At 46.9% G+C, this 19,277-nt stretch overlaps 1 protein-coding gene and 1 pseudogene across 1 annotated transcript in view; both read left to right on the top strand.

The window, feature by feature from the left end:
* The window catches only part of UBE4A (ubiquitination factor E4A), a 56,236-nt gene that overhangs the window by 7,469 nt on the left and 29,490 nt on the right, over window positions 1-19,277 (top strand). The window contains exons 2-8 of the mRNA XM_005856790.2: window positions 1,179-1,340; window positions 15,172-15,345; window positions 15,914-16,026; window positions 16,695-16,847; window positions 17,323-17,482; window positions 17,829-18,031; window positions 18,225-18,416. Coding sequence (XP_005856852.1) covers window positions 1,220-1,340; window positions 15,172-15,345; window positions 15,914-16,026; window positions 16,695-16,847; window positions 17,323-17,482; window positions 17,829-18,031; window positions 18,225-18,416 — 1,116 coding nt within the window. The 5' untranslated portion in view covers window positions 1,179-1,219. The remainder of the gene's footprint in view (window positions 1-1,178; window positions 1,341-15,171; window positions 15,346-15,913; window positions 16,027-16,694; window positions 16,848-17,322; window positions 17,483-17,828; window positions 18,032-18,224; window positions 18,417-19,277) is intronic.
* Window positions 5,369-7,680, top strand: LOC102241069 (annotated as a pseudogene).

Genomic DNA, 19,277 nt, shown 5'->3' with positions numbered 1-19,277 from the left:
GAGCTAAAATTCGGGTTACGAGCCAGCTTCAGATACCCCACCGCTAGTTGGCGCAGCGAACGTCACAGTGAACGCCACAACATCAGCCCAGCATCACATGTCTCACTCGTTCACTTTTTGATTTGACATACGAGTAATTTGAGTTACGAGCTCCGTCACGGAACGAATTAAACTCGTAAGTCAAGGCCCCACTGTATGATTAATCAAAGATCATTTAGTTTTTAGTGGAAGAAATATCAGTAGTTTTAAGCCTAGGGGTAGAGATAAATGTGTGTGTGTGTGTGTGTGTGTGTGTGTGTGTGTGTGTGTGTGTGTGTTTTAAAACCCACAACATGCTGCTAATCTGGTTTCTATCCTGATTTCCATGTCTTAATTTAGATAGCCTTACATGTAGTTTATATGTAGCTGAGGAATTCCAGCTCCACTAAATAAAGTCACAGTAGCCTGAGCAAGTGCCACCTTATGCTCATGGTAACTGAAAACTGGTTGGCCAGCCTAGAGATTTAATCTGTAGTTTTTGTGATATTATTTTCTTTACTTTTCTTTCTTTTCTTTTCTTTTCTTCTTAATCCTCACCCGAGGATATTTTTCCATTGATTTTCAGAGAAAGTGGAAGGGAGGAAGGGGTGGGAGAGAGAGAGAGAGATCAATGTGAGAGAGACACATCAATTGGTTGCCTCCCTAAGGCGCCCCTACCCAGGCTGGGGATCGAACCTGCAACCCAGGTATGTGCGGTGAATGCAGATTGAACCCGAGACCCGTCAGTGTGAGGGCTGGCGCTCTATCCACTGTGCAACACTGGCCAGGGCTTTGTGGAATTACTTTTAAATCTCACATTATTGTTTACAATTAATAGGTGAGTGCCCTCTTTTTCTTTCTACTTTACCTATTTTTGAAAGAACAAATGGAAGCATGTCATTAGATAAATGCATTCCAGTTAAACATTTTGCAAGGTGTGTGTTTGTTTATTTTAGCTACACCTAAAGGAGGCCAACTTGTCTAATTGGTAGATTTGTAACCATTTTGCCAAAATATCTTGAATCTTGAAACAGTAATTTTGTAGTCTTATCCAAAACCTTTTGAACTGTGTTGTATTTGAGAAATGGGAAAAGAAACAGCTGTGGGCATATTACAACTGTTACCTGACCTTCTGTGTCTAACACCTCTCCTTTCTATAGCCCTTCCCCCCAGGTCTGCATGGAGGACACTTTAAAGTGAAATGACAGACCAGGAGAATAACAACAACATCTCAAGTAACCCCTTTGCTGCTCTTTTTGGCTCTCTGGCTGATGCCAAGCAGTTTGCAGCGATCCAAAAGGAGCAGCTGAAGCAGCAATCTGGTAAGTGGAGGAGCCGACAGCAGCAGCTGAGGTGACCTGGAGCGGGTCTTCCCACATTCAGTGTCTGTGGGTCCTTCGTTGCCATTGGAAGTTAAGTTTGGGGCGGAGTTGCTTTTGTTTGTTTGTTTAGGGCATAAGTTGGGGTCCGTAGGATTGTTCACTTTTATTTGTTTTGTTATGGGGTCCTTTCCTCCCTGTCCTGCCCCTGCAGAAAAAGATGATTTTGTAGTAACAGATGCCAATCAGGACCGCAGACGTCAAGTTGTTTTATTTTTTAAATCGTCTGGTAAAAGATAGTTAAAGAAATCTCTTTAACATAGAAACTGAAGTTTTAGGTAGAGATATGGAAAGCAAATCACAACTATAGAAAGCAGATGTGTAAACAGAAATATGACAAAAGTTTTTGGCCTCCCAACAAGTAAATGAGATTTGTTCTCAAGCGCAGTACTTCAGAGTCTGTCTCCAGTGAAATGCTTCTTCCACACCATGGGTGGCCACTGCTGTAGCTTCCTGCTGTGAGAACAGATCCCCAGAAAACAGGATCCGTAGCCTTCGTGGGAGAAAAATCAGGATAGTGGCTCACTGGGCAGAAAAGCAGTTTGCTCATCGGGAACCAAAATTAAGATGAAGCCTCGCTTCTGCTTGTACGGAGACAGTCCAGAAGAATCAGGATGTGTTTCCAGACTTACCAGTCTTCAGAGAGTGTCACAGTCTTTCAAGCCAGAAATTGCTCCCCTCTGTTACCACAGAAGAATTATAGTGTTTTTCTTTTTAGGAAAGGAGAAATGTTTCTATTTCCCTTTATTTTGCTTTCTTCAGAAGTGTTTGGATATGTAGCTGGGTTGTAGCTGTGCTCTCTGATTAGGATTGAATAGGAAAGAGGTAAGGGAAGACAGATGCATAGTAGACAGGAGGGAGGGGGTGGCCAAAGCAAGGGAGATATAAATGTAATGCTGACCTTTGTGTGTGTGTTTATAACCACTTGCTGCCAGAGAGACCAGGAGAGAAACAGCAGGCAGTGCGTCTTAACTGCTGACATTTCGTGTGCTAGAAAGAGGCCGGTCTGGGTCTCAGCCTCTGAAACCTCTCCCAGAATCGTAGGATATGGGCTTAGAATGAGAAACCTTCATTAGGAGGTAGTAGGTGAGAAAGGAGAGTGAGGAACAGGAAAAAATAAGGAAATGAGAAAAAAAAATTGTGAGTATGTGGTTGAGGGAAATTTTGCTAAGTAGGTCTTAGCTCCTGTCACTCTTGGGAGTTCAGAGAACTTAACAGGATATGAGCAGAGGGATGGGCGTGTCCTCTGACTGTAAACGGACATAGGCTGGCTCGAGTGGGGAGCGTTGTGGGCACCAGGCAGTGGGGACAAATCAGGTGCATGCCCTTTTGTTACTATTCTGGCACCTCATTGTCTTAGTTTGTTTGCACTGAGTTTATCAGGCCACCACATCTAACCTGTTCCACCAGCCGTGAGCACTCTGCCCAAACCTTTGCTTCATATATTGAGCTTCACTTTTATTTATTTACTAGAGGCCCGGAGCACAAATTCGTGCACCAGTGGGGTCCCTCGGCCTGGCCTGTGGGATTGGGCCGAAACTGGCTCTCCGACATCCCCCTAGGGGTCCTAGATTGTGAGAGGGCGCTGGCCAGGCCGAGAGACCCCACTGGTGCACAATCAGGGTCAAGGAGGGACGCAGGAGGTTGGCCAGCTGGAGAGGGATCACGGGAGGGCTCCAGGGCATGTCTGGCCAGTCTTACTCAGTCCCAATCAGCTGGACCTCAGCAGCAAGCTAACCTAGCAGTCAGAGCGTCTGCCCCCTGGTGGTCAGTGCACATCATAGCGAGTGGTTGAACGGCCTTAACATATCATTAGCATATTACACTTTGGTTGAACAGACGACCAGACACTTAGCATAATAGGCTTTTCTTATATAGGATTTATTTATTCATCATTTATTTATTTTTTATTCAGAGAGGAAGAGAGAGGGAGAGAGAGAGATAGAAACATCAATGATGATAGAGAATCATTGATCGGCTGCCTCCTGCATGCCCCACTCTGGGGATCAAGCCTGCAACCCAGGCGTGTGCCCTGACCAGGAATTGAACCATAACCTCCTGGTTCATAGGTCGACACTCAACTGAGCCACGCCGGCACAGCTGAGCTTCACTTTTACTAAACTCACCACAGTGAAGCCACTCTTCTGAGACTTTTCCATGGACTTTCTACGTAACCATTTTGTCAATGACATGCAGGCTCCTGGGTGGCGTTGAGTGAACAATGCTACTTTTAAATTCATTGACCGCCAGTGCCATTCTCGAGGCAGTCTTTTAAGTTGCTTTATAAAGAAGTAAACAGCCCTAGCTGGTTTGGCTCAGTGGATAGAGTGTCGGCCTGCGGACTAAAGGATCCCAGGTTCGATTCCGGCCAGGGGCACGTGCCCGGGTTGTGAGCTCGATCCCCAGTAGGGGGCGTGCAGGAGGCAGCTGATCAATGATTCTCTCTCATCATTGACGTTTCTATCTCCCTCTCCCTTCCTCTCTGAAATCAATAAAGAAATATATTTTTTTTAAAAAAGAAGTAAACAGATTAATCAATAAGAAAAAGGTAACAAATTAGAAAGAACAAAAGATATGAGCAAGCAATATAGATACAATAACGAAGATTTTAAAAATCAGTCTCACTAGTATTTAGAGAAATGTCCATTAAAAACAATTAGATGGTTATAGTTTCTTTTTACCTGTGACATTTATGAAAATATTCTTGTTGAGCATGTAAATCAGAGCAGTATTTCTGAGGTAATTTAGTAGTATATGTTAACTTTTAAATGTTCAAGTTCCTTAACCCAGCAATTCTACTTCTACAAATTTAGCCTGCAGAAATACAAGTGCACAAAAAGAGTAAGTTATATTCTGTGTAGTATTGTTCGAAATCATGCAAAATTGGTAACAGTCCAGTGTTCATCAGTTGAGAAGTAGCTACATAAATCACAGTTGTACATACAATGCAATACAATGAAGGAGGTTGGCCTATAAGTAATTTAACAGAGAAAGGTGTTGGTGCTGATTACGTGTAAAAAGCAAGCTGAAAAGCAATGTATACAATATGATTCCATTTTTTATAAAAACTAAAAATCACACTAATAAATGATAGCACCAGAATAGGGGGAAATATGGAAAACTTTGATGAGTTAAAGGGTTGTCCATAGGGAACTGGTTCAGAAAATATTACAGCGGAACCTTGGTTCTCCTTAATTCGTTCTGGAAAGCTGTTCAAGAAGCAATTTGCTCAAAAACCGAATCATTTTTTTCCCATTAGAAATAATGTAAATTGAATTAATCCGTTCCAGACCCCCAAATGATTCCCTGTTTTAACCTTTTTTATAGACAGTACATGTCTAATGTACTATTTCATCTGTGAACAAAAACTTCTTAAATGTATTGAGCCACCCCTTCCCAGCCTTAAACAAGTCGCTTTCAGCACTCGGTCCAGGGGTTTCTTTCAGGAAGTCAGCACACGGCGTCTCACATCTGCGCTTTTTCACGTATCGCTGCCTCCAGAGCGCAGCCCGGCTCGCTGCTTTTCATGTCTCCAGATCAGCAGCAGTTTCCTACCTCTTCCGGTGCCTGCGGTCACTGTTTCTTTCACACTCTTAGCAACATTAGCATTCTTTTTTTCCCTTTGTTGATTAAGGTATTACATATGTGTCCTTATCCCCTCTTTGCCCCCCACCCCACCATTAACATTCTTGATGGCCTCTTTATGTTTTAAAATTGTCCTAATCCATTGCACCAGCAACAAAAGCAAAAAAAAAAAAAAAAAAAAAAAAAAAAAAATTCCAGCACAATCTCCTGTGATGTTAACAATGCGATTTAGCGGGGAAACTGCCTGCTCTCCTTTGTCTGCAGCCTGAGAAACCATGTCATGCTGAGGTATCTGCAGGAAAGGGTTGTCAGGTAGAGAATCAAAGTTTTGTTCCTCAGCTGAGACATATTTTCTGTGAACTTGGTCAAGAACTGAATTGCTGGCGATGAGAAATGTTCAAGAACAGAGGTATGGCCCTAGCCCCATGGTCGGCAAACTGCGGCTCTTTGGCCCCTTGAGTGTGGCTCTTCCTAAGCCTTAGGAGTACCCTAATTAAGTTAATAACAGTGTACCTACCTATATAGTTTAAGTTTAAAAAATTTGGCTTTCAAAAGCAATTTCAATCGTTGTACTATTGATATTTGGCTCTGTTGACTAATGAGTTTGCCGACCACTGCAGCCAATTTGGCTCAGTGGATGGAGCGTCAGCTTTCAGACTGAAGGGTCCCAGGTTCGATTCCGGTCAAGGGCACATGCCTGGGTTGCGGGCTCGATCCCCGGTGGGGGGTGTGCAGGAGGCAGCCGATCAATGATTCTCTCTCATCACTGATGTTTCTATCTCTCTCTCTCCCTTTCCCTTCCTCTCTGAAATCAATAAAAATATATTTAAAAAAATAAAGAACTGTGGTTTGGCCATATTTACAGTATATTTTCCTGTCCAGTTTGGAATTGTTAAAACAAACGTGCGCTGGCTGGGAAAGGCTCTCAGGCCTCCGGCCCCACACAAAGGTGCCTTGTGGTCCCCGGGAGCAGGTGTTGCCCCAGGGGCATCCCTCACGTGGTGGACAGGGCCCCTCACAAACCAGCAGTTTCCAGGTGAGTGACTACAGCCCGGTGGCCAGCCTCCACAACGTTCGGGACCGCCACAGTCCTGAGGCCACATGTCCAAGAACATGCCAAGCGCTTCACTACTGAAAATGGAATCAAGGTCGCAGTGAAAAACGCCAAGTGCCTGCAAACAAATGCTTTCATTCGGGCTGGAACATTTCAAGAGTTTAAGGTTCAGGAGGAGCCTGTTACTTTTCGAATTAGCCGCCCTGTTAGACGGCTTACCTGTATTTGAGTCAAGTCCTGTGCCAGGAATTTAACTGCAGTTCGGATGTGTACCAAGGTCTGGTCACCCTTTGCTGCTGCTATTTCTGGAAGAAGAGTGGTGACAGTTCATGAAATCAGTACTCAGGAGCCTGAGGCCACAGGGGCTTGATTTCTGCAGCACCAATGTCAGTAATAAAATTATCCTCAGTCTGGGGCTCCGTGAAGCGTTTTCCAAGTCGGATATGACAAAGGAGGGCCTACAGGTCACCCTGTCTCCTAGTTATTTGCTTTTGGGGATGCAGGAAGCTCCCACCGTGACTATCCCAAAGATTCTGATCTGATGAAATCATTAAACTGTAATCAGACCCAAGTCAACAGACACAAGATTTCCTTACTGAAGCCTTCTTCACAGGCTTTGGTCCTGTCGTTAAGGTGTCCATTCCAACAGGTCACCAAGGGTTCCTCTCATTACAGTAGTGATTGGAGATGAGGACGGACAGGTATGTTTTGTAGAGAATTCCTGCTGCTTGGCAAAGTTCCTGAGTCTGCCTTCAGTATGGCTGTGCACTGTGACATTTGTGTCTACATGCATGATAGGTCGTGTTCTCATTCTCATTATTTTGTACTGGGTTTCCTAAAGGGAAGAGATGTGGACGAGACAGGATCAAGAGCCCTGTACCCTGAAGTTACTGTATATTGTGTAAGTAAATGTTTTCACGCAGTCACAGGTTATCCAATACTGGACTATCCTGTGGTTCTGTCTTTTGAACTCATGGGAATTATTATGAGCCAAGATGAAAAAATTATCTATTTAGTTCAAGTAGGATATGCCAAAAGTCTGAAAATGTAAAGTTTGATGGAGCCAAATATAAATGTTCTTTTATTTATTTACTATTAGTAAAAGCAAAGGCCTATGGGCATTGCTTATTAGTTTGAATTCTGAAAATATATCTTAAAGCAGTGATTCTTAAAGTGTTTTGTCCAAACCAACACCATCAACATCACCTAGAAATTTGTCAGAAACTCTGCAAGTGGGCCAACAAGCCTCCCCTGCGCCCCGGGAATGCTGACGTGTGCTGAAGTGTGAGAACCACGGTGTGGGAGGACACCTTAAAGAAAAGGCACTCAGTAGCATTGAAGTGGTTGCTTCTCCATGATACCTCACAAGCCTTCTGAAACAGGCATCACCAAACAAGTCTGAATAATTATATGAATTACATGAATTTATTTTTAAAGTATTCATCTTGAAGACATCTATGAACAAGGTCTAAAACAGTCTTCAGAGTGAGAGAGATTCTTGTTCTCAAACCTGTTCCGTGTGGTGAGTACTTATTACATTCCTTCTGTTTCCCTATAAGAGTTCCTCAACCAAACTTAGGTGGAGAGAGCCAGTTAAGTGGTTTTGCATTTCCTGGGTAATTTACAATGAAATAATTTTGTGGCATGTAGATATTTAATAAAATGTATTACTAAAAAATGAAGAAAAAAATATGTTCTCTTAAAATCCAGAAAAAAAAACAAACATTTAAAATAATTAAAGGCACATTGATCTAGTAGATAATTTTTTTATCCCTAGGATAAAAAATTTTCCCTAGGATTCTATAGGGAAAATCATGTTGCTAATTTTAGCACTGTGGTGTACAATTAATTATGAGTAGAAAGAATGAAACTTTTGATTTGCAAAAGGTGGTAGGACTTAGCCAGGATTTCAGAATCTGAACTTAAGATATTGCCTAGCCAGAACCGGTTTGGCTCAGTGGATAGAGTGCCGGCCTGCAGACTGAAAGGTCCCAGGTTCGATTCCGGTCAAGGGCATGTACCTGGGTTGCGGGCACATCCCCAGTAGGAGGTGTGCAGGAGGCAGCTGATCGATGTTTCTCTCTCATCGATGTTTCTAACTCTCTATCTCTCTCCCTTCCTCTCTGTAAAAAATCAATAAAATATATTTTTAAAAAAAAGATATTGCCTAATACAACTTAACAGCAAAACAAAAAATAAAACAAAGCAACAAACAATCCAATTTAAAAATAGGCAGATGGTCTGAAGAGACCATCTTCCAAAAAGGACGTACAGATGACCAGCAGGCACGTGAAAAGGCAGTCAATATCACTAATCACCGGAAATGACATTAAAACCACAGTGAGACACCACCTCACATTTGCTAGAATGGCCATTATCAAAAAGACAAGAAATAACAAGTGTTGGTGAAGCTGTGGAGAAAAGGGAGCCCTGGTGCACTGTTGGTGGGAATGTAAATTGGTACAGCCACTATGGAAAACAGTATGAAGGTTCCTCAAAAAAAATTAAAACTAGAACTGTCACAGAGTTCAGATAAAAAAACGTGACATATACATATAATGGAATATTCTTCAGCAATAAAAAGAATAAAATCTTGCCCTAACCACTTTGGCTCAGTAGATAGAGCATCGGCCTGTGAAGGGTCCCAGGTTCGATTCCGGTCAAGGGCATGTACCTTGGTTGCAGGCACATCCCCAGTAGGGGGTGTGCAGGAGGCAGCTGATTGGTGTCTCTCTCATCGATGTTTCTAACTCTCTATTCCTCTCCCGTCTCCTCTGTAAAAAAATCAATACAATATTTTTTTTAAAAAAAGAAGAAGAAAATCTTGCCATTTGTGACAATATGGATGGACCTTGAGGGTATTATGTTAAGTGAAATACGTCAGACAGAGAAAGACAAATTCTGTATGATCTCACTTATCCTATCTAATAAAGAGGGAATATGCTAATTGGCCATCACACATCACAAAGATGGTGGCGCCTAGTCCCCTCAGCCCTGCTCGAGTCCCCCAGTCCTTTCAGCCTTGCCAGGGGCAGCAGGCGCACAGTGCAGCTGGACCCGCCCTCAGCCCCCCAGCCGCCCAGGGCCGGCCCAAGGTGTAGGCAAGCCTTGGATGGCAGCTGCCCACTCCACACGCCTGCCTCCAGAGCCCCCCAGTCCTCTCAGCCCCCCAGCCGCCCAGGGCCAGCCCAAGGCACAGGCAAGCCTCAGGTTACGGCTGCCCAGCCATCCAGGGCCGCCCTAGGCTCAGGTAACCAGGGCCGGCCGAGGTTTGCGCTGCCACCAGTGGCAGCAGCAGAGGTGTGATGGAGCATCGCCTTCCCCTGATCGCTGGGTCACCTGCCCCTGAGGACTCTTGGACTGTGAGAGGGGGCAGGCTGGGCAGAGGGCCCCCTCCTCCAGTGCATGAATTTTAATGCACCAGGCCTCTAGTCCTCCTATATAATAAAAGCCTAGTATGCTAAGTGTCCGATCGTCCAATTGGCCGTTAAACCAATCAAAGAGTAATATGCTAATGATATGCTAAGGCCGCTCAACTGCTCGCTATGATGTGCACTGACCACCAGGGGGCAGACAGTTGACTGGTCAGCCAGTCGATATGATGTGTACTGACCACCAGGGGGCAGACGCTCTGACTAGTAGGTTAGCTTGCTGCTGGGGTCTGGCTGATTGGGACTGAGCAAGACAGGCCGGACACGCCCTGGAGCCCTGCTGCAGTCCCTCCCCAGGTGGCCAACCACCCACATCCCTCCCTGGCTCCAATCATGCACCAGTAGGGTCCCTCAGCCTGGCCTGCACCCTCTCACAATCTGGGACCCCTCAGGGGATGTCAGAGAGCCAGTTTCGGCCTGTCAGCAGAATGACTGGTCACTATGACACACACTGACCACCAGGGGGCAGTAATAGCTGCCCCCTGGTGATCAGTGCACTCCCACAGGGGGAGCACTGCTCAGCCAGAAGCCAGGCTCATGGCTGGTGAGCACAGCGGCAGTGGCGGGAGGGCCCAGGCCAGGCTCAGGGACCCGCACCCCATGCACGAATTTCATGCACTGGGCCTCTAGTTTATCTACACTAATAAAAGACAAACGTGCAAATTGACCGTACCTTTGCTATGCCTTAAGCCACGCCCACCAGCCAATCAGAGCAACTATATGCAAATTAACCCAACCAAGATAACAGCCGGCAGCCATGGAGCTGGAGCAAGCAGGAGGCTTGGTTGCCCCAGTGATGGAGGAAGCCAAGCTTCCTGCCTGCCACGGCCCACTCTGAGCTCCACTCAAGACAACAAAGTTTCAATTATAGAAGGTAAATAAACCCCAGATACCTGCTTTCAGCAGGCCGTGGCCACGTAGCTGGAGCGAGCGGGAGGCTTGGTTGCCCCAGTGATGGAGGAAGCCAAGCTTCCCTCCCACCCACCCTGGCTGGCTCTGAGCTCCTCTCAAGGCTACAAAGTTTCAATTATAGAAGGTAAATAAATCCCAGAATAAAAGAAAAAAAAAGAAAAAAAGGAGAGGCTGGGAACTTCTGTCGCCGGGGGGGCTTGGACAGCCTGAAAACGGCCCTCATCCTCTCACCCAGACTGCCCAGGCACCCCAGTGGGGACCCCCACCCTAAAGGGGATGTGGCCAGCCTGAAAACAGCCATCAACCCCTCACCCAGGCTAGCCAAACCTCCATGGGATGAGGGTCCCCACTGGGCGGGGCTTGACCAGCCTGCAAACAGCCATCAGTCCCTCACCCAGGCTGGCCAGGCACCCCAGTGGGGACCCCGACCCTGAAGGGGATGTGACCAGCTGCAAACAGCCATCAGCCTCTCACCCAGGCTGGCCAGGCACCCCAGTGGGGACCCCGACCCTGAAGGGGATGTGACCAGCTGCAAACAGCCATCAGCCTCTCACCCAGGCTGGCCAGGCACCCCAGTGGGGACCCCGACCCTGAAGGGGATGTGACCAGCTGCAAACAGCCATCAGCCTCTCACCCAGGCTGGCCAGGCACCCCAGTGGGGACCCCGACCCTGAAGGGGATGTGACCAGCTGCAAACAGCCATCAGCCTCTCACCCAGGCTGGCCAGGCACCCCAGTGGGGACCCCGACCCTGAAGGGGATGTGACCAGCTGCAAACAGCCATCAGCCTCTCACCCAGGCTGGCCAGGCACCCCAGCGGGACCTCCACCCTGATCCGGGACACCCTTCAGGGCAAACCAGCTGGCCCCCACCCGTGCACCAGGCTTCTATCCTATATAATAAAAGGGTAATATGCAAATTGACCCTAACAGCAGAACGACTGGGAATGACTGGTCATTATGACACACACTGACCACCATTGGCCAGACGCTCAATGCAGCAGCTGCCCTCTGGTGGTCAGTGCACTTCCACAGGGGGAGCTCTGCTCAGCCACAAGCCAGACTGACGGCTGCCAGTACAGTGGTGGGAGCTGGGAATGACTGGTCATTATGACACACACTGACCACCATTGGCCAGACGCTCAATGCAGAAGCTGCCCTCTGGTGGTCAGTGCACTTCCACAGGGGGAGCTCTGCTCAGCCACAAGCCAGACTGACGGCTGCCAGTACAGTGGTGGTGGGAGCCTCTCCCGCCTCCTCAGCAGATAAGGATGTCCGACTGCCGCTTAGGCCTGCTCCCCCTGGCAAGTGGACATCCCCCGAGGGCTCCCGGGCTGCCAGAGGGATGTCTGACTGCCAGCTTAGGCCCAATCCCCCGGGGAGTGGGCCTAAGCCAGCAGGTGGTCATCCCCCAAGGGGTCCCAGACTGTGAGAGGGCACAGGCTGGGCTGAGGGACCCCCTCCCCCCCGAGTACAGAAATTTTTGTGCACCAGGCCTCTAGTCTATGTATATATCAAATGAAGGAATATGCAAATTTGTCTAGGACAGTGTCACGTGATGACCGTTCACAGGGTCGGCGTGGCTCCAGGGCGGCACTCCAGGTCTAAGCGTGATTTCGTCCCACCCAGGCAGACTCCCCCATGGCCCACAGCCAAATCCCAACACCGACCTGGGGTTTACTAAACTTTCCTGGAGCTGCTCCCCACACCCCCACCCCCTGCCTCAGGACCACGCTGCCCTCAGCAGGGCGCCCTGCCAGTATCCTGACAGGTGAGTGCCCTGAGAGAGGCGAGTGGGACGGGAGCTACAGGGAGCCACGGAGGGGTGGGGCCGCCAGGGGGTCTGAGGAGAGCGCCTGAAGGAAGAGGAAGCTTCGACGAAGCAGCCGGCCAGGAGGCGGGCGGCCCAAGGGGCGCAGAGTGGCGCCGAGGCAGGGTGCACCAGAGGGGGCTGGTGGGCGGGAGTCTGCCTCACCCGTGGAAAGCGAGGTTCTGCAGTGGCCCCAAGATGCGGCATGGCCCGGCAGGAAACGAGGCAATGACTGCCGACTTGGAAGGACCCACGGGCAGAGGGGCGCGGACCCGCAGCCCTGAAGCGGGGGTTGAGGGGCAGTGCCACCTCAGTGGAGGGGTGCTGCACTGCTGGGTACCCCACTGTGGCGGTAAGCTCCCGGCGCTAGCCGGGCCTCGCCACGGCCTGCGCACTTGTGAGGCTTAGACTCCTGCTCCCACCTTGGCCCAAAAGTAAGCCCGCACCCACCCCAACCTGCTCCGCCAGCCCCCACGGCAGCACGCGCCTGCATGGTGAGTGCAAAGCCTACCACCTGCTCCCCAGAAGGGGGCGCAGTAAAGAATGAGGGCAGGGAGGGGGGAAGGAAAGAATGTGGAGCATCCATGATGAAGAGGTGCTTGAGAATGAGGCTTGGAAGCCTCACGGGGAGGTTTGTTCTGTTTGCCCTGCGGCTGTCCCTTAGGAAAGGTGGAGAACATGGCTGTGAGGGCTCCTGCGCGAGGAGTCCAGTTCCATAGCCAACTGGAATTGGCCTCAGTTTCCTGGTCTGTAAAATGGATTAAGCGTGTCCCAGTGCCTTCACTGAGCTTTGAGGGCCAATTGAAATCCTATATAAAGAAAATGAGGGAAGAGGTGAGAAAGAAAAGGAAGGTCGAGCAACACAAAAGAAAGATTGGAAGGAGCCTGTAAACCTATTGTCACTTAAATAGGGAATATAGTCAACAGTGTTGTAATGACGGTATGATGCCAGGTGGTACTGGAAATATCGGGGAACACTTTGTAAAGTATATGATTGTCTAACCCAGGGGTGGGCAAACTTTTTGACTCGAGGGCCACAATGGGTTCTTAAACTGGACCAGAGGGCCGGAACAAAAGCATGGATGGAGTGTTTGTGTGAACTAATATAAATTCAAAGTAAACATCATTACATAAAAGGGTACGGTCTTTTTTTTTTTTAGTTTTATTCATTTCAAACGGGCCGGATCCGGCCCACGGGCCGTAGTTTGCCCACGGCTGGTCTAACCACTATTCTGGAACTAATATAAAACCTGAAACTAATACAAAATAAATATTGAATGTAAAGAAATGAAACTAGGAGTGAAATTTTTCTAAATTTCAAAGTTTAAATAAAGGCTATAAAGGAAGGAAGAGGGAGAATAAAATAGTGTTTTTCATTTTACCACTTTATTGTCTTTTCAGTACATGAAAAAGACAGTTGTCTTTATGTGATGCTTTTATACTTTTCTAAGTCATTATCTCATTTGAAGTTCAGGGCAACTTAAAGACAAGGTAATTATTCCCTCTACTATTCAAAGAAAGGAAATCTTGGTGTCTGGCCCCAATGATTCAATCGTCAAGCCCTTATTGTAAAGCAGGGTTAGTGAAATTTTCTGTGAAGGGTTATATCTATCTATACTAATAAAAGCCTTGGGGGTGATCAGGCTGGCTGGCAGAAGCGGTTAGGATGTCTGACTGCTGGTTTAGGCCTGATCCCACAGGCAGTCGGGCATCCCCCGAAGGGTCCAAGATTGGAGAGGGTGCAGGCTGGGCTGAGGGACACCCCCTCCCCCTGTGCATGAATTTCATGCACCGGGCCACTAGTTTCCTATATAATAAAAGGCTAATATGCAAATCGACCGAATGGTGGAACGATCGGTTGCTATGACAAGCACTGACCACCGGGGGCAGATGCTCAATGCAGGAGCTGCCCCCTCATGGTCACTGCGCTCCCACAGGGGAAGCGCTGCTGAGCCAGAAGCCGAGCTCACGGCTGGCAAGCGCAGCAGGGGTGGCGGGAGCCTCTGCCGCCTCTGCGGCAGCGCTAAGGAGTGGGCATAAGCTGTCAGTTGAACATCCCCCTGAGGGCTCCCGGACTACGTGAGGGTGCAGGCTGGGCTGAGGGACCCCCCAAGTGCACAAATTTTGTGCACCGGGCCTCTAGTGTATATATATAAAAGCGTAAGTGACTGTTTGACCATTTGGTAGCTATGATGCACACTGACCACCAGGTCCAGATGCTCAATGCACAGGCATGGAAATATGGAACAGACTGATGAATCTCAGCAGGAAGGGGGAATGGGGAAGGGCGGGAAGAGATTAACCAAAGGTCTTATATGCATACTAGAGTCCTGGTGCACAGATTCATGTACCAGTGTGGTCCCTCAGCCTGGCCTGCAGGGACCAGGCCGAAACTGGCAGTCCGACATCCCCCAAGGGGTCCCAGATGATAAGAGAATGCAGGCCAGGCTGAGGGACCCCACCAGTGGACAAATGAATCCGTGCACCAGGCCTCTAGTATGTGAAATAAAAAAGAGCTCACAGATAGAGAACAGGTGGGGTGGGAAGTGAGCAAAATGAGTGAAGGTATCCAAAGATGGGAACTTTCAGTTATAAATAAGTCCATGAGGTTGTAATTATATAGCAGGTGACTATAATTAATAATACTATATTCCATATTTGAAAGTTGCTAACAGAGTAGATCTTAAAAGTTCTCATCACAAGAAAAAAAAATCCCAACTACGTATTGTGAAGTATGTTAACTAGACTTATTTTGGTGAACATTTCACAATACATACAAATATCAAATCTTATATACCTGGAACTAAATGTTATATCTCAATTTTTTAAAAATATTGACTGACTTGAGATGTTCACTGATTAGCTGATTAACTTATTTTACCTGCAAAATTATCCTTCTCTTGGTTACATTTATCATTTTGGGGACTATGCTTGGTTCTCTTAAGAGAGAGGAACGTGACTGTTATGGCTTCCGTTTTTGGCAGATGAACTCCAGCCTAGCCCGGATGACTCGGATAATAGCGTGTCAGAGAGCCTGGATGAATTTGATTACTCTGTGGCTGAAATTAGCCGCTCATTCCGCTCACATCAGGAAATATGTGAGCAACTCAACATCAATCACATGATCCAGAGGATCTTCCTCATTACTCTGGACAACAGTGAGTTACACACTTGCAACTGGTCTGTTCGTTGCTCTGCTCTTCCCTCTCAGGCTAGGGACTTGCTCTGAGAAATCTGTTGTATCTAATGGTTAAACAAACTTGCTGTACTCCCTGGAACACAGGGCTTGGATTTCGGTGAAACTTTGACGTAACCTAAAATCAGTGTTTAGACACAGATGGAACTTTCATTCTAAGTTTGATACTGACTGTGCTGTATAGCTGCTTGCCTTTACTACCTCAGAGGTGACCTCAGCATTTAGATGGAAGTCCTCCAGCGGTATGAGACAATGTTTCCACTCTGTGCCTTCTCTGCAGTTAAACCCAAAGTTAGTCGAATGTCTGGGATTTACTCTTTAAATGTCATGGTGTTAGGTTTATACCAAGTCCATGCTCAGTAATTGGGGAGGGGGGGGGGGACTTAAATCTTCAGATGCTGCTTTATAGGTCAAGGTTATTCTAATATCACCCAAGTCAAACTTGGAGTTCAAGAGAAGTGCTGTCTAGATGGGTTGTCTATAAAACAGAAGCATTATCCTTAACCTACCAGATTAAAACCATTTCCCAGGTGACCCGAGCATGAAAAGTGGGAATGGTATCCCCAGCCGCTGTGTGTATTTGGAAGAAATGGCAGTAGACCTCGAAGATCAAGACTGGCTTGATATGAACAACGTTGAGCAGGTAGCGTTCACATGTTCCTTATGTGTGCCGTCAGCAGAAGCTAGCCGTGCAGCTGAGCTCTGCTTACCTTTCTCCAGCCACGGTTTTGCTCTCCTCCATCTCTTCGTGGTTTGGGGTGTTCCTCTGTTGGTATCTTCTTACCAGCCATGGCCACATGTCCAAATCTACCCACTCTTTAAGACCAGTTAAAATGTCATCTCTTTCTTCTTTTTATCTTTACCAAAATCAAAACAGGCATTTTACCTTATAGGTGCCTAATTAACATTAAAGGAATAAAAGTTGGGTAGGGAAAACATTGACAACTTTGTACATTTAAATTATCTTTATATAAGTTTGAGTGAGGTCAGCAATCACAGTGTAGTAGATTTCACATGAGTTTAATTGCTGATTCTCTATACCATTCAACAAATATTCTTTTAATGCTTACTCTGTGCTAGGGGCAATACTAAACATTTGAGCTTGATTTAGGATAACTTTATATATACACAATTATGTTGTATATATAATATCTTCAATAGTAATAAGACACTGGGTACTGTTTTCCCCTTTACACTACATCCTGTGATTCTCACAATAACCTGTGTCAGAATTACCTTTTACATCTTGATGTTCTAGGGTTGACTTTGCAGTGGTTTAGTATTTTTGTTTTTTGGGTCTTTTCTTAATAGGCTGTCTTTGCTCGCTTACTACTTCAAGATCCCGGCAACCACTTGATCAACATGACCTCTTCTCCGACGATCAATCTCTCTGCCGATCGAGATGCAGGGGAGAAGCACGCCTTTTGTTACCTTTATTCCTGCTTCCAGAGAGCCAAGGAGGAGGTAACAATGATAATAATTCCCTTGAGCAGGTTTTGTTCTCTTGGCTATGACTTTAACACGTAAGCCAAAGAGTTGGATCAGTGTCTTTTATGTCAGTGTATGTGCATCGCAGTATACCTGTAATGGATGCTGATATGAGGCACCATTAGTTTTGTGTTCTAAAGTTTTAGTGTTTCTGTGCTTGGGACCCACACTTTCCCAGTGAACCAGTGCCTCTGATTCTTCCTACAAACCTCGTACACATCACACCTTTAAGGAAGGTCTGATAAATCCTTTTCACAGAGGTGTGATAATAGAGTAGGCCATGTGTGTCACTTCCAGGATTGGAATTCTAACAGGTGGGTGATTCCTTAAAGAATGAACTCGCATGAATGTTCAAGAACAACCTTGTTTGGAACACGCGGTCTTTGCTGTGTACACCCCTATTCCAGGTCGTTAACCAGGCTCTTCCCTCTCTTCTCTGTGCTGTTTCCAGATTACCAAGGTTCCAGAGAACCTGCTGCCTTTCGCGGTGCAGTGCAGGAACCTCACCGTGTCCAACACACGGACGGTCCTCCTCACCCCGGAGATCTATGTGGACCAGAACATCCATGAGCAGCTGGTAGATTTGATGTTGGAGGCCATCCAGGGAGCCCGTGAGTACATAAGCAAGAGCTGTGCTCATCTACATTTTGATTTCCAGCCCTAACCGGTTTGGCTCAGTGGATAGAGCGTCAGCCTGCAGACTCAGGGGGTCCCAGGTTCGATTCTGGTTGGGGACATGTACCTTGGTTGCGGGCACATACCCGGTGGGGAATCAAATATAAAACTCTTCCTGGTGCATTGGAAAGCCTCGGAGCCACTGCGGTTCCAGAAAAATTAAGGATGCGAGTTCACACCTTGAATATCAGTATAGTTACCGACAGTAGAAGAGTAAAAAGCGGGGTGTAAAGCACATGAAGTTCCTATGGTCTCTTTCCTTTCTCCTTTGCCTTCTGTTAGATTTTGAAGATGTGACTGAATTTCTGGAAGAGGTCATTGAAGCCTTGCTATTGGATGAGGAAGTCCGAACATTTCCAGAGGTCATGACCCCAGTGTTTGATATTTTGTTGGGCCGAATAAAAGACCTGGAGCTCTGCCAGATGCTGCTGTACGCGTACCTGGACATCCTGCTCTATCTCACCAGGCAGAAGGACATGGCCAAGGTAACGGAGGTGTCAGCACCGAGCTGGAGGGTCAGTAATGTGTGCTTCCTGTCCCGAGGGCCCTAGGACGTTACCTGCTGAATAAGAGAAAGATGTGCTGGTTGTTGTGTAGACTTAACTCCTTGAGGCCCTCTCATCCATCACGTTTATCTCATCATACAAACAAGTAAGTAGGACTTCTCTTCTCCTACAGGTTTTTGTAGAATACATTCAGCCCAAGGACCTTAGCAATGGGCAGATGTACCAGAAGACCTTGCTGGGAGTAATCCTAAATATCTCTTGCTTATTAAAGACTCCGGGTGTCGTGGAAAATCATGGCTATTTCTTGAATCCATCTCGCTCCAGCCCCCAGGAGATCAAAGTACAGGAGGCCAACATCCATCAGGTGGAACTGTTTATGTGTATCCCAGCCCCTGTCTTAGGTTAAGTCCTTTCCTCGGGAAGCAGGGCCAGATGAGGCTGCTTGAGCTCACTGGAAAGCAGGCTTTCTACTATAACCGTGTAAAAAAAAGCCCTCTCTAGTGTGTGCTGAGAGTCGAGGAAAAACCTTCGTGTGGGTTAAAGACTAACCTGCTGCTTCTCTTCCTCTTGGCCCTGGTTTTCCTCGTCGACCTATTTCTTATAACTTTAGCTCCTAAATCTTCTGACTGATCTCCAGCCTATAAACTAATTTTTTTCCTCTCCCTCCTTCCTGTGTCCTCTCTATTTGGGCTTCTTAGCATTCATTATAGTAGAAGTCTGGCCAACATGAGGCAGTAAATGGTTGAATTGGGGGTAGTTTGCACCTCCCATCCTCACAACTCTCTAAAGCCCAGATTTGCAAATTACAGCAGCAGCCAAATCCTGCCTGCTTTTGTAAATAGTTTGTAAATAGTTTGAGCACAGCCATGCCCATTTGTGTATGTGTGGTTATGGTTTGATTTCATGCCATAATGGTAGAGTTGAATAGTTACTACAGCGACCGTACGGCATGAAAAGCCAAAAATATTTATCATTTGACCCTCTGCAGAAACAGGTTACTGACCCTACTCTAAAGCTCCATCAGTGCCCCCTGCAGTTGGGCAGCTTGTCAGGAAATCTCTTGTAAGTGCCCAGAAAATTGCTTAAATTAGAACTGGGGATAAGGCACAGGAAGAGTACGGAAAAGATTAGGATTGGCATATTTTTAGAAATTGACAGTGGCTAAGGTTTGGGAGCAACAAATATTAGGATTGTGAAACTGGAATGTTCTGTGGTTATGTTTTCT

Source organism: Myotis brandtii, unplaced genomic scaffold (assembly GCF_000412655.1).
Source record: "Myotis brandtii unplaced genomic scaffold, ASM41265v1 scaffold105, whole genome shotgun sequence".
NCBI classification, from domain to species: Eukaryota; Metazoa; Chordata; class Mammalia; order Chiroptera; family Vespertilionidae; genus Myotis; species Myotis brandtii.
Note: the sequence above shows the minus strand (reverse complement) of the source record. Positions and strands in the feature narration are given on the sequence as shown.